This window comes from Onychostruthus taczanowskii, unplaced genomic scaffold, assembly GCF_017590055.1.
Source record: "Onychostruthus taczanowskii isolate IOZ18803 unplaced genomic scaffold, ASM1759005v1 scaffold5, whole genome shotgun sequence".
NCBI classification, from domain to species: domain Eukaryota; kingdom Metazoa; phylum Chordata; class Aves; order Passeriformes; family Passeridae; genus Onychostruthus; species Onychostruthus taczanowskii.
This window is the reverse complement of record NW_024502568.1, coordinates 14332350-14355375: the sequence shown is the minus strand read 5'-3', so window position 1 is coordinate 14355375 and position 23026 is coordinate 14332350. Positions and strand designations below refer to the sequence as shown.

Below are 23026 nucleotides of genomic sequence, written 5' to 3'. Positions count from 1 at the left end.
ATACCTGAAAAAAGAACAAGTTTTTTTTGCTACACTTTCTAGTCAGGGAGAAGCTGAGTTGAGAGCAAAGGTGGGAAACAGAAGGGTCACACCACTGAGGTACTCACCTCTCCAGCTTCTTCTCAATAATGGGCACATCCATTCCCATTGCTTGCTTTGTGATTCTCAGCATTTCTGCAATGCACTGAAGAGTGTCTGAAATCCAAGCAGCAGCCTGTCAGAACCTTAAAAACACCCTTAAAAGCCCATATTTCACAATCTACAAAGAAATAGGTCTAATTTTAACATAATTTTATTTGGTTCTATTGCTTTTTTTTTTCTTTTACCCTGCAGAGCAGTTTTGCCCTTCAAGCTGCAATTCTAATTTAAAGCTTACAAAACAAACCTAAAGAATAAACTCTCCTTCAGCCCTAAATACTCAGCATGAAGCAAATCACTGCCACACTGCTCATTTGGGGAAGGAAGAGAAGCAATTTTATTTATTCTAATCATTGCTGACAAAACCCAGTGCTCCAGGTATGAAGTGATATTTTTTCCCTTGTTACTGTCCGTTTAATCTAGTTAAACAACAAGCAAGAACATTTCCAGACACTGATTTTACCAAAGAAATCGATTTCTTTACCTCTTTAGGAGTTAATTTTAACATCATTGTTTAAGTTTTCGGAGCAGTAAAGACCTGGACAGGGAAATTACTCTAGTTCTAGAGAGATGTTTTACTTTAAAGCTGTATCTGAAACTTATTTTTCTTTCTATTAGAACAGTAACATCTGAGTGTTTTTTTTAAATTGCTTTCCCACTTCACACAAGAGGATTTTACTGGAGTGATTTCTGAAGAAGGATTAAATTTTAAGAGCAATGGAACAAGTGTTTTTTAGAGAAACACCAAAACACTGGATACACTTCTATGTCTAAAACTTCTACATAGGATACAAACCTTTTCCATCTTCTTCTGGGCTGCGGGCCACAGCCCTGAGAGTGTGAAAATATCCACTCATTTCTTTGTATTTGTAATGCAGCCTCATGCAAGAGAATTTGGGTTTGCCAAAGAGAGTAGGCTCAGGCCCTGAGAGAGAAACCAGGAGAAACCTTTAGAAACCTTTAGAAAACACTGAAAGAGATACTGCAGAACCTGCACCTAAGGCTATGTAAGTGCTGACAGTCTTTTTCAACCTAAAATGCTTCATGTTTCATAAGAGCAGGACTGACACTTTAAATGAAATATTTTCACATTAACTAAACAATCAATAACTTACAAAAAGCAATTAGACTCTCTGTATGTCTATTACAATCCAGCCTCATTGTTTATTGCAGGTCACCCTTTCAAATAGAAGGAAAAAAAAAAGTTTTACATTTTTTACATCCTGTGGTTTTTTTATGGAATGCTCCTGCAAGGATTAAAGGGAAAGCTAATATTTTTATCAAGGGAATGTAATTGAAATTTCAAGATTTAGAGCAGTACTTCAACTCTTCAGTGCACTGCATAATCTCTAGCATTAAATGAGGTGTGGATGTAGATGCTGGACTCTGTTCTGTGCCTCAGGATACAAATCTCCACAGTACACAAGTGAGGGAGACCTTTCCCCTGAATGCTCAGAAATTGCACAGGCAGTGAAAGTTAGTCAGGAGATGATGAAATCACTCTGTGTTGTGCAATGGAGGATTGAACTCCATCAGGAGGCCACACACTCCCTTCTCCCCAGCTGGATCACCTTTTTCATGATTCAAAGACATCACATCTTTCATGCTTCCAGCAGAAAATGCTGGATTTAACCTGCAGGTGTTACATTCTACAGCAAATAAATTAAATCAGCATAACAAGGTGCTTTTGTAATAGCATGTTTGTTATCAGCCCTTGAGAAAGAAGTTTGACAAAGCTGTGAAACAGATATAAAGTACAACTCAGAGCCAGTTGCTGTGTTTGGATCAAAGGAAGAGAGCCCTGAATGCACAAACCCGTGACTCATTACACAAGTTGGCAAAATTGTTACTGCCATTTGATAAATAATGAAATCTGTTTGGATGACTCCGTGGCTCTTTCAGGAGTTTGAAAGAGGGAAAATTTAGAACCTTTCCAGTGATCAAAGCTTCCATTTCCAGCAGCAGGAAGAGCCTGCATCTGTTACCAGCCAGAGGGGCCATTTCTGGGTGGGCTGCCCAGGGTATGAGCCACTCTTCAAGGACTGCTGCTTCAATACATTTGTAGGATGCTTTGCTAAGTGCTCAAGCCATTGGCAAGAGCATTCAAAAAAGGACAGAGTGACTGTTTTCTTACCTATTTCTATTTTTTCCAGAGCTTCAAGACTTAACCTTTGGTACTGATTCACTTTGTCGACTTCATCATCGTAACTAGAAAAAAGAAACAGAATTTAGTGCTTCCTACTAATCTAAAGCAAAGCTACTAAAATAAACTACACATAGTAAGGAAGTGGTAACTTACTAGGCCACATAATAGGCAGAATTTGAAAGTAAAAGCAGCACATCCACATCCTTATGAGTGGCATCGATGAGACTGAAGGGAAGGAAAATAAATACAGGGTAGAAGGTTTTATTTGCAGAGCTGTAACCCGTGCCCAATGTGTTTTGGGAACACTCTTTAGGAGCTGAACACAAGTTACAAGAAGTTTCAATCACAGTGTGCTATCAAATCCATGTAAGCAACAGTCTGTCTCAAACCTGAAGTTACCTAACAGCTCAAATACGTCAGCAGAAGGTCCAAAAATAAATAGAAAGCCCAGAAGCTATTAAAAATGCTACCAGAGAAATGGAAAAATACCTCAGACTCAGTGAGGGTGATGAGCCTGTGCCCTGAATTGAACAGCTGCCATAACAACCTGCTCTGCTATTTTCAGATGCTGAAGTTTAACCTGCAGGAGATCTAACCACTATTTTTCTCCTGCCAGCTCCTGAACTTTGAACCTGATGTGACGTTCAGGTTTGCCCATTGCTTTCCATGAACAGAAATCCAGACTGTCCAACTGCTGACTCATTCCCCAAGGATTCAATCTGATCAGTTAAGTTACACTTTCCTTATAAAACAGAAAGAAACAACAGCTCCTCAAGCACTCCCTTTTAACCACCCTTAGTTCCACAATTTGTCTTCATGGTACCTGCCACATTTTGGCAATAGTAACCACATCCACCCATTTCCAAATGATGTCTCAAAGGTCATTATTCCAGCATGCACCATTTTTATGGCACTTTGGGAAAAGCACATGTTTAGAGGACTTTTCCCTTTACAACAACAAGTATTCAAACCCTTCAACACTCTTGTCCTTCTACAGAACTGTCACACACCAGCTATCAAAACCTTTTAACATCAGAAGTGATTAACAGAGCTGTCAATTTTAACTTTTTTTCAACCAACCTTGGGTCACAGTCAATGAGTGCCCAACCTCCATGGAATTTTTCATCATCTGGCAAGAGCAGTTTCATGTAGCTCTGCAGCAGCTGGCTGATCAGTTCCTGGTGGCTCCTCAGGTTCTCCTTGTGCAGGGCTTCATGCTCCTTCTCTTTTGTAAATATGGAGTACAGGTCCTCTGTCACAGGGATACCCTGCATCAAATCTAAATAAACCCCAGGAAATATCAAGCAAGACACAGTTAAAAGTGATATATGGCAAGAGTTTGTAAATTCCTTCCAAATGCTGCATTTTAATGATGCTCTTGGGAGTCTTTCTGAAGAGAATGTTGCCTGTAACTGAAAACTCAGAAGGTATAACCCTACTTTCAGTGAAAAACAAGAGTTCCTCGTGATTTTAAGAGATACTTGCTACATAAATTTAATTTTGTCTTAAAAAAAGAGATGCTACAAGACATTTAATGCTAAAATGAAGCTGGGGCAAAGTCTCCAATGAGTCACACGGCATGCAATCCCTCTGAATTCAGTGTTGCTTAAATTCCAAAGTGAGTGAGACTGTTCCTTGTGGAGTCCAGTACAGACATGTATCCACTCACAATGCTTTTAAGCAACAGGGGGAAAAAAATCAGTCAGAAGGACAAAACCAGTATGATTTAATAATCTTTTCTAAACACCACAGCTCAGCTGGGTTGAAACTGTGCTCTTACCTATGACTGCTTGCCTGTAAGCGTCCCTGAAACGGTTCAGGTAGTATCTGTTTGCAGAGTTCACTCCATCCTTCATCACCCCTGCCAGCTTTCTTTCACCAGTCCTTGTGAAGTCACCCTGTCACACACAACATGCAAATCTTTACACCAAAATTTGGAGCAGCAGCCTCAGCTCAAAGGATTTGGCACTCTGAATCTCAGAACTGAATAGATGGCAACTCAGGAATTATCTTCAAGTAACTATTTCATATAGAAGTTGAAAATATTGATTTTTTTCAAAGAGCAGCTTCTGGCATTGACTCTGCAGAGAATCCTGTGGTTTTGACAGACTTAATAGTTTCAGTAGGAAATTCCAACACAAGACAAATCTGGACTTATAAGCCAGCTAACATTGAAGCAGGACTTTCAACACATCAATCACTGTGATGCTTCAATACCTCTGAAAGAAAACATCCCTTTATTTTTTGGCCTTTAATGTAAAAGGAACACTACTGGAACAGCAGAGAAGGCTGAAGCTTACTGTAAAGTGGTTTTCATCTCACTGCTTTTGCTACCAAAACAAGACAAACATAACATACTGGGGGAAAGCAGCACATATCCTCACAACCTCAGAAACAAAAGGAATTTTCTAGGCCACGGAAGGCTTAGAATTTGAATAAAAAGTTGTTTTTGTAGTTACACTTCATTAGAGGATTCCATTTTCAGAGACACACTGGCACAGAGGATTTCTAAAAGCAACATCAACTCCTATGAAGAATATTTCAAGTATGTTTCACTTTCAAACTAAAAGAAATACCACAATTAAAATTAATTAATTTAATCCATGAGCCTCAACAGTGAGTGGAGAAATCTTCCAGGAGAAGGCCTGAAAATTTAGATCTGTAAATTAAGGTTTGCACTTCTGATTTAAAGCTTAATATACACAATGAAAACAAGTATGTCAGGCTGTACTTCGTATTCTTTTTATATAATAGTGCAGTCAACTAACCAAAGCTCAGTAGAGATATTTAAAGAGAGATTTAAGTGTTAAGCATTTCCACCATGATTTTTTCTTATGCCAAATGCAAATAGTACTAAAATTTGTTCCCCCAGTTACACAGAGCAAATATCTCAAATTCCATGACTTTTCAAAACAGCAGAACTACAGAGCAAAGAGTTTCATGCTTGATCTTGGTAGACAGAGTGTATTACAGCTAATTAAAAAGAGTCTTTAGAAAATATAGCTAATTAATACCACCCTACTACCTACATAACCTGATCTCCAGAACTGTAGAGTATTTTTTAAGTATTGTAACTGCTTAGAAGTACTATAACCACGATAAAATATAAATGGATGTAATAATTAATATATCTCTCAAACTCTTATGCCTGCTGTGGTTTTTGCTGAAGAGAACAGAATGCAGGTGAAGTGCAGGGAGCACTCAGCTCTTCTCTGATTCACATCAAGCACGACACAAGACATTATTCCATTGCAAACCCTCATCTCTCCAGAACAAAACCACACAGAGAACTTAATGAACTTTTAAATATCTGTCTCAGTTTGGAATGCAAGATGTGGCAGGGGTGTGTATTCTATCCCTATCTGTCAGAGCTGGGGCAGTTCTCCGCTGTCCATGGGGCAGTTTTCTTTATCTTTCCCACAGCCAATCCTCCCTCCACGAGATCTCTTCTGCTCATGGGCCATTAATTATCAATTATCTTCTGTTATGGCCAGTGAATGTCCCTGCATGGCTGATCAAATTCCATCATCCAATGGGGAGATGCTCCGCCCAGGGGAGGAGCCAAGCATTCCTACCTGGATACAATCTGAGCCTGGAACAGCACAGCAGCCTTTGCCCACTGCATTCCCAGAGGAGCAGCTTTCTCCTGCCCTGCATTCCCAGAGGAGCAGCTTTCTCCTGCCCTGCATTCCCAGAGGAAGAGCAGGCCCATCTCCAGCAGCCCTGGAGCTTCAGATGAAAACTGCAGCCTTGTGCAGGATCCCTGCTCCAGCAGAAGCACAGCTGGCACTGCAGGAGGGCTGAGCCCCCATGGGATGGGACTGTGCCACCACCCTGACCCACAGGGGGTCAGGGCATGTTCTGACTCTGCCAGTGGGTTGTTCATACTCTTGCATTTGTATTTTTAATTTTCCTATTAAAGAACTGTTACTCCTATTCCCATATCTTTGCCTGTCAGCTCCTTAATTTCAAAATCATAACAATTCGGAGGGAAGGGGTTTACATTCTCTGTTTCAAAGGAGGCTCCTGCCTTCCTTAGCAGGAAACCTTTCCAAACCAAGACAGTATCCCAGTGTTTTGCAGTGCACATGAGCCCTGTACCCCCAGGCACTCCTGGGGGCAGGTGAGGCTCCCCCCTTACCTTCAAGGCTGCCGTGCCCGCGTACTGCCGGCTTATGGCATCGCCGTTGTTGGCCCACATGATCTGGTAGATCCTGTTGCATTTCACTGGCAGAGGCTGCTCTGGTGGCATCACACCCAGTTTTTTGAGCTGGAATTGGACATACGTATTAATTCAGTGCCCAAAGTAAAAGTCATCCTCTGTATCAGAGCTTGGTGAAGTAAATGGAAATGCTGGCCAAGTGTTTAATTGTTAGATTTGGTATGACGGGGGGAGGAAGACATTGTGCTGATTTGTCAGATTAGATTAATGAATTGGTGGTTTATTGCTAAACATCACATCACTGGAGGCAGCAGTAACATTAATTATGGATGTTAAGTCAATCATCAAAAAAATTAGCTGAAGGAAAACAAGTTACTGTAGATTTTCAAGATAGATGAAAATTTTCAATAGAGAATCATCAAAAAACAGGCATCACAATTTTAAAATAAACATGTTAATATGTCTTCTGATGCAAAGGCATTCATGACCTCAAGGGTCTGAAAACAAATAAAAATAACTTATTGTGTTGGTTTATTATGAGTGCTCGCACATTTTGGACAGTTAACTGTTTGTCACTGATACTAGAGTAAGATATCTCCCTCTTAGAACACCCAGTCCTTCAGTTTTCCCCAGATAAGCCGTGGGTACAACACCAACATCAGGCTTTGTACACACACTGAGAGGGTAGAGCGGCACATACAACTGCAATGCAGTCACTAAATGACAGGGATAACTTGGAATAAATCATAGGAAAACTTCCATTTACAACTGCTCAAGCACTCTTTGCAAGTCAGATGAAAATTAACACAGAGCTGCTCATTAACTCTGAAAGCCCTCTCGAGATCCCAGATGAGAGAAAGCAGTGGTTCCAAGGAAGAGAAGTGTGAGGTACAAGGAACCCTCAGCCCTTCATGCCACTGACCCTGCAGTGCTCAGGGCATTTCTCAGTCATTAACTGGTCCCCAAGTGCTTCAGCTCCAGGATGAGAATGATGCAGCACATCACAGGCTCACACTTCAGCAATGATTAAGCCTCTTCACAACAACCTGTAACACCCTTGTTTTTGAAAGAATTGCCTTGGAACTCGAGAGTTACCCTGGATAGAAACCCTGTTCTAAAACAATGACTGTGGGATTGCTGATCCCTCCCCTGGTCCTCAGCACTCCTGTGTCAGGAGCTCATAATAGCAGATCACAAAGAGGAACTGCCAGATCACTTTTCACCCTAATGAAGGGCCCAGTTCAGCCTTTCTCCTTCACTTTAACTAAAATCAGATTTGCTCATTTTGGGCTGTGACTGGGGCTTTGATGTTGCAGTTACAGGACATTAGGTCTGCATTAGGTCTGTAGCAGTAGTGTGTCAGGGAAGTCTTCACAAAGGAACAGAGTCACCACTGAGCTTCTAGAAAACAAGTGAGGGCCAGAGGAAAGAGGAAAACTAAAGGAAAGTACTCTCAGTCTGCTTGGAAATCCCTCCTCTGTACAAGGAGAACTATTCCACAGCCATCAGGGCTATTTACATCATGAATTAATTTCTCCACACACAGAAGGGACAACTCATCTCCCTACTTGCTGCATCCCAGTATTTCACTTCAAAGCTCCTAAAATAGCACCCAACTTGTTAGATTTTAGTTCTTTAATATCATTTCAGTGAGGCACTTGGGGGAGAAGGTGTCTTGTTTCTAAACTCTGTATTCCTACGTAACTTAAACTGAAATTACTAAATCCAAACAAGACAATCCTCTCCAAGCTGTGGGCAGTCAGTCCTTTCTGAAGGAGGACAGAAGGAGGCATCACTGTTCTGTAATTATTTAGAATTTTGCATTTGTATATATTATTCCTCTCAGCTTCATGGCACTCCAAGTATTTTGCAAAGATTTTTTCGTAGAGGTCAGTTTAGCATTTTTCAAACACACAGATTTCTCTGTGAACAACAATGAAGGTGAGAGGCACTCAGCACTTGGCAGAGCCCCTCAGTGTGACGTGCCTGCTGCTCCATGACCACCCTGGCAATAGCAGCCTGCACCACGTTGGTCCGATCCAGGCAGTCCATGCAGTTAACCCGGAAAATCCCCTCCTGCTTACAGATCACCCCAGCTTGGTCAACCCTGTCAACAGGAAGAGAACAAAAGCACACTGAGACACTGAAAATCCAGTGTAATACATCAGCTTCTACAAACAGTAGAACATTTTACACATGGAGCACTGTTTATGGATGCACTCACACCCCAGTCACACCCCACACTGAATTATCTCCTCTTGTTCCGACTTCTCCTCCTCTTTAATCTAGGCTGGATTTATCAGACATAAATCCTACTGAGGCCACAAACTTGAGATGCAATCAGATGCTGAATTCAACTCATGCATACATAATACAAGCTTTCAAGAGCAAAGGCATTTAATTTCAAAAACAGAGAAGCCAATTATAATGACAGCAACACAAAACAACTGATTGAGGCTGCAGCCACACGTGTTACCCAAATGGATGAACTTTAACCAGTTCAAACTAATGTCTGCTTGCTGTCAAGAGTAAGGCTGTCATTCTAGAGCTTGTGGGTCAAATACAGAGTGTTTCACATGAAATGTGAGCGACCCTAAAAGTGTGAAATGCAGAAATGCAGTAAACCCTGGGCAGGAAACAGCACCTGAGAATTTCTGCTGTCACATGGGTAGAACACCAACACTTCAGAAGACAAAAACTCTGACAAACAAGCTGGATACCAAAAGAGAAATATAAAACATATTGGTTTGGAGAAAATTAAGGCCTCTGAATATCTACTCTTTGTTGGTGTTTTCCTCCACAAATGTTCCCAACTAGTCTCAAAACAGTTGAGTACCTACCAGCACCACTTCATGTCAAGAATAATATCATGAATGGCATCAGTCAGTGTTTGAACATTTTCAAACTTCATTCCTCGGCTGAAACACAGAATTTCACAAAAGTTAGTTTGAACTAGAGCAGTGACTTTACTTAACAACTTATTTGTACTGTTAACAAATACGATGTTTTGGCCAAATGAGAGAGACAAGCATTCCCTCCCGCAATGAGCTTTAAACAGGAGCCAAGATTCAGAGCTATTTTGCAGTACAGTTCAACGTCCAAATCCAAGGCAAGAGGTTAAAAGATCATTACATTCTCAGGACTCTGCATTTTTTAATGCTGCTTCCATTAGGAAGAGTAAGTGTGCAGCTATTCAGGCACGTGCAACATTCTGTTCTCATTTTAGTCTCAAGAAGAGTTGCTACTGTAGATTTGGAACTGGGATGGTGAGTCCTGCTCTGCCAGTGATTGTACAGAGAAAACCACCTGCAGACACATCACCCCCTCCTGCCCCTACCCCATCTGCTTATTTTTCAGAATCGTTTTCAATTCACTCCTGCTCACAGTGCAGAAACAGTCCTGGTCACTACAGCTGTTTGTAGAAAAAAAGTGAATGAAGGAAAATGAAAATTCCTCTAAACAAAAGATTAATTATCAAATCAATCCAGGGTGCCAACAGTCCTACAGAACTCTCAAAGGCCAATACTGTTCTGAGAGGGATTTCCCTTCCCACCACCCCCTCTGACAGTATCTACTAATGCCATACTCAGCCAGCCACTAATGCTCTCCCGGGCCAGCTGCAACCCCTAGATTAAGTTTGGAAGTGGAGATTAAACCAGTTGAGACCCCAGACAAATGCAGCCTGCTTGAGGGGAGCAGGGGAAATACGTCCCTGTGAGAGATGACACGTTGGGCATGTGAGCACTGCACAGCAGCATCAGAGAGCAGTCATGAAAACTGCAATTACTCACACAGGATTAAGATAAAATCCATGTATTTTATACTGAAATAACAGCATCAGGGTCCTGAAAGAACCCACTGTGGTTTTATAGGAACAAGCAAGAGAAACAGAAATAGAGAATTAAAAGCAAAATGCTACATAGCTTGAAAAAGCAGGTCAGCCACAGCTTTACACTCATGGCATGCTTAAGGAAACTTAAAAAGTGTGACAATTAAGCTTTGCCCAACAAGTCACTGCATATTTAACAGGTCAGGGACACAACATCACAAACAGCAGTGCTTGTTTACCCAAGCTTTAAGTTTTATAGTGCTTTAGTTTAAAAACTGTATTGTCTAAAAAAACAGTGTTTCATGCAGAAGTAGAAGTAATGACTCTTCTCCTCATTTATACTTGCCTTTCATGCCAATAAAAAAGATGCAAAGTAACATTTCTAAAAGGTTTCTTACCAGTGCTCATGGAAGTCAAATGAAACATAAGTCAGATTTGCATTGTTGTACAGAAGAACTTGTTTAAGGTAAGCATCTCCAATAATCTTCTCTCTGCCTGTCTGATCCACCAAGTTAATAATAACCTGTTCAAAAGTTTAATTATTTAACACTCATCATCTGCTACACAACTTGCTTAGATTTACACCATGCAATAACAAATAGCTCAAGAGTTAAAAATTCATAGCAATCTTGCTGAAGTTACAACCTTTGATAAATTGTACCTAAGACAAATAAGCTCCAACAGACCCCTGCCTACACAAATTTAAATGCATAGGACAGGTTCACAGAAATAGGGTTTAAACATTGCAATAAGTTATTCCTAAGTTTTACTGGTTATTTACAAGGATATTTGAAAAACCTAAAGTAAAATTCTATTTATGCATCAATCTTCCCATTGTCAACAAGCTTCGAAAAAAACCCACAATAGATCACCAAGAAAAACAACCTAAATACATTAACTTTCAACCCCTGCATCTTCATGAGAATACTATTGTGCTATGTAGCACTCACCTGCTTTTTGTAATGTTTCAGCTGTTCTTCAAAGTGTGCACGGAAACAGGACACGGTTTCATTTTCACCTACAAGGCAGAGCAGTGTTAGACAGAAACAGCCTGTTCAGCAATAAATCCTGTTTGATGTATTAAATCATGGCCAAATTTGTACTCTAAAAAACCAAGATACCTTAGCTTAAAGATAATAACACGTAGTACAAAATTACTTTTAAAGGTCTTTCATTAATTTGCTCAGCTTTAACATTGCTGTTATAAGAAAACACATTCTTGAATTTTGCTGCATTTTAGTTTTTGTGCAGAGATGGGACAAAACTTTAACTTTTAAAAAGCCTGCTTCATCCTTCTACATATTCACCATTCCCACATAAACATCTCTTCTAAATGAAGAGTTCCAGGGAACCCTGATTTTTATATTTTTCTCCCAAACACTTACTCTTGTCCAGCCGGGGCCGTGGATTGTATCTGTATCCAACTTGGCTCCAGAAAACAGGCACAGAGCCTCGTGTTTGGATGTAGGAAAGGGTGTGGTTATGGACATGGATCAGCTGCTCTGTCTCAACATAATTTGCCACGTTTCCATTTTTATCAACACCTCTCCGCTTGTACCGCATTCCTGGGGGAACGAGAGCGGCCAAGTCTCTTTAAAGTATTTGCCTTAAACATTAGTAATTTATGTCACTGATTTTGACAATGCTAACCCAAAATACGAGTATCCTAAATCCATGATCAATAGCAGAAGTCACTCCTATCCTAGTTTATTCCTCAAAAGTTACTTTGACTATATGGATGAAGTTTCTTTACTGGTACACTATGAGCAGCAGAATGTAAGCTGACAGGATGAGGCAAATTAAAGTCACAAATACCTCTGGTCCATCTTAAAAGACACTTTTCTTCCTGTTCTGTCATGTTTAGCACCAAGCTTTACTTTAGTGCTCAATATTTTCCATGAACCTAAAGGCCACTTTTACTGGCAGAGGCTCCACTTCTCACAGAGATCCCACAAGCAGCCCAAGAGGATTTGCATGTTCCACAAAGCAGAAGCCTTCCCCTCCTTGTTTTAACTTGTGTAACTAATTCTGCACATTAAGAAGAGACAAGGCTCCTCTGACTACAGTTTTATGCCTACCCAGCTCTGAACTGCTCATTAAACAGAAATGTGTTTGCATATCCTTGACTCAAAGGAGAGCACATCATTATTTCAGAAAGGATGCAGGTGGTAGCAAAGGACAGGGAAGGAGGATGAGCTGGAAAAATATTCAAGGTCATGGAAATTCAGTTCCATGTCTGGATGTAGCACTGAACCAAATTTTTGAGCTGAACCTTGACAGCACAGACAGGAAGAGGTTAAAAGCAGGGAAGGAATGTAAAATACCTATAGTAGGAATCTATATAGAGAAACTGTCAAAGCAGCATTACAGCCTTTAATCACACAGGGAGAAAATTATACACAGTTTATGCTCTGGACTAGAAATCAGATAAACAAAATGATATTCATAGTAAGAAGGAATCAATATGAAATTTTCCTGCTAGAATTCAGTTGCTGTATCTGTGCAACAATTTAGTATGGAAAAGGCAGACTACAAACTAGGTACTACTCTGAAACCCTCAAGTATTTACTCCAAGTTGTTCTGACAAACCATTTTCCTTGGAACAGAATTAAATGCACCCAAGTGAGCTGTGGTACAAAGCTACAGTTCTATAGCAGGGCAAGCTCAACAGATTTTTTTTCCTGGGTTTTTTTAGTATGTTAAAAACCCATCTGTATAAGAAAGGAGTTGGAAAGATTAGAGTGTGTCTTCATAAAAATCAGACAGACTGAAAGGCCTGGAGCTGAACAGGATTTATGAAGCTGTAAAGTGATTCAATCTTTCTTTCTGAGATCCTAAGGACAGGGAATAATTTGTTTGCCTCGCTACTCTAAGGCAAATAAGGTACAAGACCAAAGCATGGTCACATTTCACACCTTGCCATTAATGAACATCTCCTAGGACACAGGCATGCACACATGTGGCTTTTCAAGCCTCTCCAGCTGCTGCCAAAGCCCTCAAAGACCTTTGAAAATTTAACTCCCATCCAAGTCTACCAAAATATATCAGCACAGAGTTATAAGCAAGGTCCTAATCATGGGGATCTCTGCAAAAATGGAACCCTACCCTCAGGAATGTGACCTCCAAGGATGCCTTCAGTGCTCCTGAGCAGACCAGTGAAGCTCACTCAGCAGCCAGCCCAAGTGACAGTGTACAGTGCTGGAGGCACTGCAGCCTCTCCTCTCCCTCCTCCCAGCAGGGCAAGCTGCAGTGCAGACTGACAGGGGCTGGCCATCTGCTGAGTAACTCAGTGCTGGAAGCCTGGATGCTGAGAATTTCTGTGCTGCCAGGCACTGACTCCCAAGAGAACACTGCATTGACCTGAGGCCACAGAGAAGGCTTCCAAAATGGAATTAAAGAACTGGGATTGTGGATGTGGGGTTTGGATAGAAGTGTGTAATGTCACATGGTGGAAAACTTAAGAGTTTAAGGGTTTAGAATATAGTAATATGTATAAAGCAAGATGGAGGTTTTAGGGCAGAGGCTGGTCCTTCTTCTTCTCCTTCTTCTCCTTGGGTTTGGGTGGTTTTGTGTAATTGGATAAAAAAGTCCACATTGCGGGCATGGGTGGTTGGTTATTGGGTTAAGAGTGAAAATAATTTAGGTGTCATTTCTTAATTGGACAGTTTATCCTTAAAAGGCCTTGTAGAGAGTGAGATGGGGCTCCATTTTTAGTTTGTTAGAGTGAAGTGCTGTAGAACTCAGGGTTTGTGAGACTGTAACAGAGATCAGAACTAACAAACATCTGAGTCTGAACAAGAAATACCATCTCACACATTTAATCCTGGCCTTGGCAGAAAAAAGAAGCAAAGATTGCACAGCTCAGCAGTGCCCACTGTGACCAGCTGCATCCCCCTGCAGTGCTCAGAACCCCCCAGCCCCTGGGCTGTGTTTGCCTACCAGCTCTGTGCCGACTCCGGCGGGAGATGAGTGCCACCAGAAAGGTTGGGTGGATGTCATCTACACAAGAGGATTCCTGAGGAGGAGTTTCAGGGCTGCTCTTATCATCATCAGAAGATTCATTATAGTTTACTACAAGTTCTTCGATTTGCACAAATCCTTGAATGATGGGGATAATCCAGAAGTCCACTTCAGCACTCTGAAGGGTACAAGAAACATTTACTTTCCTGTTGGTCCAACATTACCTGCAATTATTTCTGCCATTTCTCATTTTAATAAAGCAGTTGCTTCACAAGCTTTTCATGCTTTAATTTTTGCCATATCTTATTTCTGTAAGAAATAGCAGCATTTTTCCTCCATCAGTCACAGGGCTTTTAAATCAGGAGGAAGGAAGAAAGCACCTTTTTGACCTTTTTATGGAGTCACCCTGCTGTGACTCCATAACCATTTGTTTATGTATAATTATCCATGAAAGAGGAGCAGGGCATAAGGCAAGGTGTCTGCTCTCACCCCTAAGGAAAATTAGACTTGGCCTAAACTGGTATACAGAAGTTAGCAACTTAGTCCTTGCTCTATGAGGTTAATTTAAAATGATAGAAGGTCATATATTGAAGAAAGAGTGGTGGTTTGCTGCTTCTTTATGTGCTCATTTGCCAGAAAAATGTTTTATTTACTCTGGACAGATGTTGAGAACAACTTGTTCTACACTGTTTTTACACTGATAGCTACTGTGCTCAAAGAGACAAAACACCATCCTCCAGTGCGGAGGACCAAAATCTTATCTCAGGGACACTGGCATTCAGAGGTTATTTCCTTCCTGGCTCCTCCTCATTATCAAGTTCAGCTCTCTTCAGGGATAATCCATTTCACATAAAAACACAACTCAACTTTACCTTCAGAAATCAGCACAAACACATGACACCAAGTTATTCTACACTGCTTTATTGTTTCTATGTTTTATTTCAGCTGAAGTTCACTCCTTTGCAATGACCACAGGCTGGCTGGGGAAGAAGGCAGTGCCAGCTGCTCAGCTACAGAAGGCACAGCCCTGATCCTGGCCTGTCTGCCAAGCAGGTTTGTAACCAAACCCCTGCAAGGCCTTAAGCAAACAGCTAAAAAGAACTAAAGAATTGTTCCCATAATACACCTTAGAAATACGACTCACATCAATGCTGATGAGATCTTCAATCATGTGCTTGTTCCAAAAGAATCTGTCATCCACCTGTTCAGAAGACAAAAGGGCAGTTTTTGCAGTATTACAAGTTAGGTTTGGCAGTACCTGTGGGAAGGACACCAGTGTCCATCAGTTTATTCCCCACACCTGCACAGACAAGCCAGAGCTTTAAATAAAACACTTCAGGTCAGGTCTTGCTGCTGCAGACTTTTGCTCCCTTGCACCTGAGCTGGCTACAGGACAAGATGTTCAGCTGCTGTAAAATGTGAGCAGCCAGATTTGTACCATGACCATTATTGGAAGCTCATGCCCCAGGTGGAAGAAACAATCACAAGCAAACAAAGACAAGCACTCACTTTTCGCCACAGGGGTAGGTTGGTTTTCTCACACGCGCTCTGCCTCTGCACAGAATTTGTCAGGTCATAGCTCAGGCTGTAGTAAAAGGAGTCTGAATCCATGAACATTTTGAACAACTCCTCCAATAATCTCTTCTCCAGTCTCTCTTTCTCTTTGCTTTCTCTAATCTGAAAGAAAATAATGGCTCTCATGTCTTTCTCTGTGAGTGAAAAAGACTCCAGTCATATCTTCCATTTCTAGCCTTGGAGGACAAACACTTTCCCAGTGAGGAGCAGGACCTTAAAATTCCCAGCAAAAATAAACACAAGAGACAGCAGCCTGAGAAACATAATTCTAATTTTAATAACCATTGTTTTGACTTCCTAATCCAATCCATTATTGGTTAAAAGCAGTTAGATGAGATTGTATGGTGTTCTCTGAGAAACCAAATTTTGTGTCCAACTCTATATTATAAGAAATACTTATGCAAAGCAATTTCTAGACTTTTAGAACCTCACTAGAAGCTAATCCTAGTAAAAAAGAACTCTATCAGCAATTCTGCCAAAATTATGTCATTACAAAATGAAAAAAAAATGCACAGAAGAGCCACAGCTAAATAATCAAAGAAATTAAGCTGGGCATCAAGACAGTACCTCCACATTCTGCAATTTTTTAAAGGTCTTTGTATTCCATTTGATCATCCATCAAAACCTTTGAATTATAAACTCAACATTTTGGAACAAAGAAGGACACAGTAGAAAACTTTACCTTCTTTTTATTTGGAGCAGACACATTAGATTTGATTTGAGTAAGAGTCTTCAGCAGGAATTTTGTGTCATCTGGGGACTGTGTTATCTTCTCTGGCTTGTTTATCCCAAAATGGTGCTTTTTACAAAGCTAAAATAACGACATGGAATTAAAGCCAACATTTAAATACTCTTTAGGACATTTAAATACTTTTTTGAAAGTCTACAAAAGCAAGATCCTGATGTCCACAAACCTAGGGGAGACACTGAAATAGAGGGGGTACATGCAGGTTTCCATCCATAGCCTAATTCTCACTCTTCTATAAAAGGCATTTTCTCCTGTGACTGTGAGACTCTCTGCCTCAATTTGACATGGCTTGAGTACCCAGACCCACCCCAACTTCCCACCCAAATTAAATTAGCACTACTCATTTTTATTTTTCTTTTTTATTTTTGTTCCTTTATCCATTCTCTTTTGGGGAAAAAAAATGCAACATTTTAAGTAAGGATTTCCCTTCAAGCCAAGTTATAAAATTAAGATTCCAAAACGGGATAAAAGCAAGACAATCCATTAAAAAAACCCACTTGCTCCTGGTTCAGTAAATCTTATTCTTGTGTAGTATTCCCAATGATCTTTATGAAATTTAGGTATTATTTTGTTGAAATTCCCCTCCCCAACAGAACTTGTGATTTCTGTTTCAAAAAATATTTTAATCAAAAAAATGTATTTAAAAAAGCACAAAATATTCAAGGTGTTTGCTTAAACCAGGAGAAAGAGACAAGAGGCATTTAACTTTTCTTTCACTGAAGCAGGAGGGGGACAGTCAGTGTTCCTTGAGGATGGCCATACCTCCAGTTCCAGATCCTGAGGTTCTGTCTCAGAAAGTGGAATCACTGCAATCTTGGTTATTTTGCACACCTCATGATCTCCTGGAAGTTTGCCAATCAATGCTTTCTGACGAATTAAAAGCAGCCACCATGGCAAATCTGGGAAAAAAGAGACCAGTAGATGCTTTTATTTGTCTTGTCAGGAATTTATTTTGATTAGTGTGACAGAAACCATTTGACTAGAAGAACCCAGTGAATGATGATTTGTTATTGTTGTGTTTTGTTATTATGCATTGCGATAGAATTTTAAAAAGACTTTAAAATATTTATTCAGTCTCTAATATAATAAGGAGATTAAGTATTTCACAGATTTACATTAAAGTTACCCCTGCTTCACCTATAGCAATGAATAATCTCTAGGCTGATACATTCCCACTGATGGCAGCAGAATTTGAGAACAGCTGGAACTCAAACAGCAAGGTAAGAATTTCCCTTTGTACCTCCTGTCATGTATCAAACAACAAGACAGACACAGGTAACACCTGATTACAAGATTCATGAGTGAAGCAAACATGGACTGCACCACATAAAGGAGTTTACATGTGTTTAAAGGCTCAGGAAGAGCATAAAGAGGTGGAGAAATTAGTGAGATAAAAATTAATGAAGATATTGGTGACAGATGCATTCCATGCACACATCCAGCCTCCAGCACTAGCAGCTGTGGCACCCACACTTTAATGAGACAGGAAACACAGCAAATATTCCCACTGACTGCTGAGGAGTGCCTGCATATTCCCAGATTTCAATCCCTTGGCTACAGCAGGAGTTGTGTGCTGGGCCTTCAGGAGTCAAAGCAGAAGTTCTGTTAAGGAAGATGGAAAAGGCAGAGGAAGTCCTAGAGAGAAACATACACATTCACCACTTCTCCCAGCTGAGAAGCAACTGAGTTCAGCTGAAAAGGTGACACAAAGACATAAAAAGCCTGCTGTGATAGAATTAAATATGCTCCCACACCTGGGATGGCAGAATGTGTCATGTATTGTGCCTCTGAATATGATACACAGCTTTTGAAAAGTCTATTTAGCAGCTCTATAGCAAATGCAAACCCTGTTCTCCTTGCTCAGTAAATTCTAAACAGTATTTTATCCTCTGAATGCTTAAGAAAAACACAGAAAACCCCAGCAGTTCCTTTTATCTCAACAGGAATAGTCACTGCCAACAGACAACTGTGTGCTGTGACACTGCATCCTCCCTTGGATTCTGCATTACTGCCTTTAAAAAAGAGATATATATTTGTGTTAGGTATTAAGAAGCCTTTAAAAATTTCATAACTACAGACAGGCTGTGAGAGCCAGAGGGTGCCTCCCAAAAAGGCAGGAGGGGAAGGGGAATGAAGACAGGCACAACTTCTTTAATATGCATGGTCCTGTAAAGGGAGCCCTGCGCTGCTCCTGAACACTGCAGCAGGATCCTAATCCCTGCAGGATCAGACACCTCAGGTCAGGAGGGAGCTCAGGGTGTCACCCTGATGGAGCAGAGTCAGCCCTGAGGCTGCAGAAGGCTGTCACAAGAACAATCCAAGCTGTCACACGAGCACAATCTCCTAAAATGGGTCAAAGGACACCAGACCAGGAGAGGAGAGTGACAGCAATGCCACTCGGTGATCCCCAGCGCTGGGCCAGCAGGGGCTGGAGCAGCTCCTCTGTGCAGCTGTAGGAATTTGCCTTGGAGAACACCTGCCTTTGCCCCAGCACCCCACCCAGCAGCCACGGGGAAAGGGAAGCTGAGGAAAATGACAGGTTTTATGCAACAGAGAGAAGACCAATGAATAGGTTAAAAAAATCCTTTTGCAAAGAAGAAATTGAAATGCTGCCAAACGCACCAGCAGCACATAAAGATGCCTATCAGTTCATCTGAAAATGTCTACCCTTTTTATGCTGATTTCTAGTAGGCAAACCCAGCAGTGTCTGAAAAGCCAGGGCAATCCAAGCTTTTACAACAGGGTGTGCAGGCAGGTATTCCTGCTGGGCAGTCCTATAATCTCATTTATTCCCACCTGCAGAAGGCTGGCCACACAATTTAATCCTAGGAGATCACCAGTGTATGTCAACAAACAAAACACTTTCTAACAAAGGCAACCATCCAGATTTCCAGTGAATTAATCAGTAGGGTTCTATTGAAGAACAGTACAAGGTAAAGGCATTTCTGAGTATGTATGCCACAGTAAAAAACTGAAAAAGGAAAAATCCTTGCCCAATCTTCCCCCTACCTATACTAACAAATCCTGTTAGCTGTAAACAAGAACTTAAGAGCTTTATACAGACAAGTGAGTTGAATACCCTTTTGTCATTTTTAAAAATGCACTGAAATGTCATCTTGGTGTACACTGCAAAACTCTTTGTATTATAGCCAGAGCCACAGAACATTAAAAGAAAACAGGAATTCACTAGCAGATCAAAAGTAAACAGTCAGGAAGTAATTATGCAGATAAAGTATGCCCTGAAGTAAAAACTTCAACAATAGCCATAAAAGCAGCACATTATAATAGCCAGCAATACCTAAATAACTGAATCTCTAAATACAGAGAATGTGCAGGAGGAAAAAAGCAGTTCCACAGATTAGTGACTGCTGCTCAGTGTGTGAGGTATGGTGTGCACTGCAGAACAGGGCAGCTGCATGCCACCCCAGAAAAGTGCACTTTTCAAGTCATCTCTCAGGATGTAATGTTCATTTTCAGTGTTTTATGAACTAAGGCAGAGCAGATGGTGACAACTAGCTTGAAGTATTGCATCCAAAGGAAGCTATTACCTCTCATTCCTCACTAAAATGGAAATTTACTCCTCTGTTGTTTCAACACTGTCAGCACAACACTGCTGTTTTTCTCTAAGGCTTCCCCAACAATCTAGCATTTACTCTCTCCCAAATGCTTTTGCACTAACTTTTCATAAACTGTACATGAGTTTATTACAAATGCTGCTTTCTGCAAGGATTTTGATTTTAGCAAAGAAATTCTACGCCACCAGTTTCATACTTTTTGTTACTTGAACAGCTTAAAAATTGGCTGCATGCAAAAAGAATGCTTTGGGTTGTTGACTGTATGAAATTCAGTTATATCTCAATGAGGAGATTTCAGAACGGCCTGTAGTTTCTATCAAGATCCAGAGACATGCAAACAAAAAAAAAGCTGGGGATAAGGAAGGAAGAACTCCATTTCCCTCCTGTTTACAGAGTCTGTGGACTCTTGCCAGCAGCATTTAACCTGGGTCTTAATTAACCAGCACTGGAACACTCCAAATGAATCCAAGTACAGACACTGCACTGCACAGGGATGTGCTCTGACCAAGAAACACAAGAACCTGTGGCAGAAATTATTGTGTTAAGAGGCAATTACTGGATCTGGTTAGGAAATCCAGCTTTGGTTATAGTCAGATACACTGGACAACAAAATTAAATTCTGTAAAGGAGATCCTTTATGTAAGAGATGTGCTTGCCTCCATATGGGAAGATTATGCAAATACAATTTTAACTGTGCATCTTACCAAGAAAATGTGCAATGATCTGTTGCAGTAAAATCTCCACAATACATCCTAAAACCCTTTTCCTTTTACTGCCATTATTACTCTGCATTTTCTTACAAGTTGCTTTGGGATGGGCCAAAAAGGGGAAAGCAATTACATTCTTACATTCTGATGTTCAACTGTTTTATTGTTTGGGTTTGAGTTCCCTACGCACACAAAGAAATAAAGTATCTGAATGTTTAAGAAAATTCACTTTGGGGAACCACAAAATATTGCTTTAAATAGATTTGAATCTCAAATATAAGTGTACAATTATGTTCAGAGGTACAACTTGCTCCCTCATGTCAAAAATTCTTTGAAGAATTAAAAATTAAACCATGTAATATTGGCCAACTGGTTTCTATGAGACAGCTTCCATGTCACAGCAGCTTTCCTACAAATTCTCCTGTATGAGGCAAGCAATAAACTTGCAAGCAAGATTAATAGTAAATTAAAACCCATCCCTAGTTACAGTTCATTTGCAAGGATATTCCAATGCTGAATTACAGACAGCCCATGACTGATTACAGGGACGTTTTAAGGTCATCTTAGACAATTCCAGCATTCCTGCAATAAACAAATCTTTCACGAACACATGAGGATCTATGTCCAAGATATTCAAGTGTATACAGGTTTTGTCACAGCTCTAGAGTGCACTGGTAGCAACTCCAATACTTAAAAAGGCATTTGAGGCTCTCAGTCTTTGCGTGTGTCAAGGATTTTAAAACCTCTTTTCAACAATAGATGATAACAAGGCTCTGAGCAGGACAAGCCCAAATTCACCAAATAAGCTTCAAACTAATTTTTCTGATCCTGATAACCTGGGGGCACGGGAGAAGAAATCAGAGCAGCAAGTCCTCCTGTTGCAGGTCAGGCATTTCACCCAGCTCCTGCAGCACAGTTCTCCTGCTGAGCCTGGACAGAACCATCCAGCAATGTTAAATATTTATACAACTTCTGCTGATAAAGTTTCCAGGTGACAAAGATTGATACAAGAATAAATAATGAAGACAGGTTACTGTTACAGACTGCTAGATGATTCAGCCTGAGGATAACATCTAGTCACACTGGAATATGATCAAGTAGGAATTAATTGAAAGTAGCAGGTTTGAGGAGAGCTGTGTGAGACACCTCAGTCAGCCCTCTCCTTGCCACTGCATCCTGATGGATGACACTCATCAGGAAATGGCAGCAAATTCAAGGAGTTCTCAAAAGAAAAGTAAGGATAAACACCTGGAGGCTGTCTTTCTTTAGACATTTAATAATAGAAAACAAAACACCATTTATAGGACAGTTGCATCACTAAATACCAGAATATCTACAAGAAAAAGGATGAACAGTTTGTGATGACAGCAGCTGAACAAGGCAGACACAAAAGGAAACACTTCCACTGACCTAAGCAGCAGCTGAGTGGAATACCTGGATGAGTTTAATTGATTCAGTAGCTCTACAGGACTCATGGAAAGAAGAGATATCAGGCTTATTACCTGATAATCTTAATTTACCTGACAACAGCAAGATGACACCTGTTGAAGTGCCACACTCAGAGGAAAGTTTCAACTCGGATTTCATAAGCAGAGGAAGCAGCTCACAATAAACACACATGCAAAGATCTTCAGCTGCCACAACACACTAAAAAACCTTCCAGAAAGCATTTGAAGTCTCCGTTTTCAAAGGCTTTTGTAACTAGATTCCCTAGAGAGAAGGGGGGAAAGGCTTTTGTGTACCCAAGTGACTGGTTTCAAAACACCACACCCCAAATATACACAAAAAACATGTGTCAAACCCAATCACTGAGCACTTTCCCACAGCAGAAAAAGGGCATTACTGCAGTTTAGCCATCATTCATCATGGACAGCACATGCTGACCAGCACAGACAACCTGGATGAAGAGAAGAGAAAGTGAGATGGCAGAGTCTGAACCATTTCATAGCACCAGATCTGAAAAAGGGCAGCTGAATAAATCTGGAGAATGAGGACAGACAGAAATATCAGGTGAACTCAAAGACAAAGTGATGTGACCAGAAGGAGGACATGACCAGGAACTTCATGGAGAGGTGGGCTCTCAACTCTTACTCCCAGAAACAGGACCAGGGGTCACAGTACCTGTGGAGCCACGATAATTCCTAGGATTTATCTGCCCTACACTCATGCCAGGGTGTCCCAGTCCC

The 23026-nt window shown here is 40.7% G+C and overlaps 1 protein-coding gene across 1 annotated transcript in view; it reads right to left on the bottom strand.

Annotated features, from left to right (window-relative positions):
- INPP5F (inositol polyphosphate-5-phosphatase F) overlaps positions 1-23026 on the bottom strand; it is a 39929-nt gene that overhangs the window by 2909 nt on the left and 13994 nt on the right. The window contains exons 3-19 of the mRNA XM_041415959.1: positions 17321-17457; positions 16493-16621; positions 15745-15912; positions 15380-15436; positions 14215-14413; positions 11661-11840; positions 11226-11293; positions 10674-10798; positions 9287-9364; positions 8433-8553; positions 6426-6554; positions 4065-4182; positions 3365-3563; positions 2438-2509; positions 2273-2346; positions 935-1063; positions 108-195 (exon numbers count right to left, since the gene is read on the bottom strand). Coding sequence (XP_041271893.1) covers positions 108-195; positions 935-1063; positions 2273-2346; positions 2438-2509; positions 3365-3563; positions 4065-4182; positions 6426-6554; positions 8433-8553; positions 9287-9364; positions 10674-10798; positions 11226-11293; positions 11661-11840; positions 14215-14413; positions 15380-15436; positions 15745-15912; positions 16493-16621; positions 17321-17457 — 2071 coding nt within the window. The remainder of the gene's footprint in view (positions 1-107; positions 196-934; positions 1064-2272; positions 2347-2437; positions 2510-3364; positions 3564-4064; positions 4183-6425; positions 6555-8432; positions 8554-9286; positions 9365-10673; positions 10799-11225; positions 11294-11660; positions 11841-14214; positions 14414-15379; positions 15437-15744; positions 15913-16492; positions 16622-17320; positions 17458-23026) is intronic.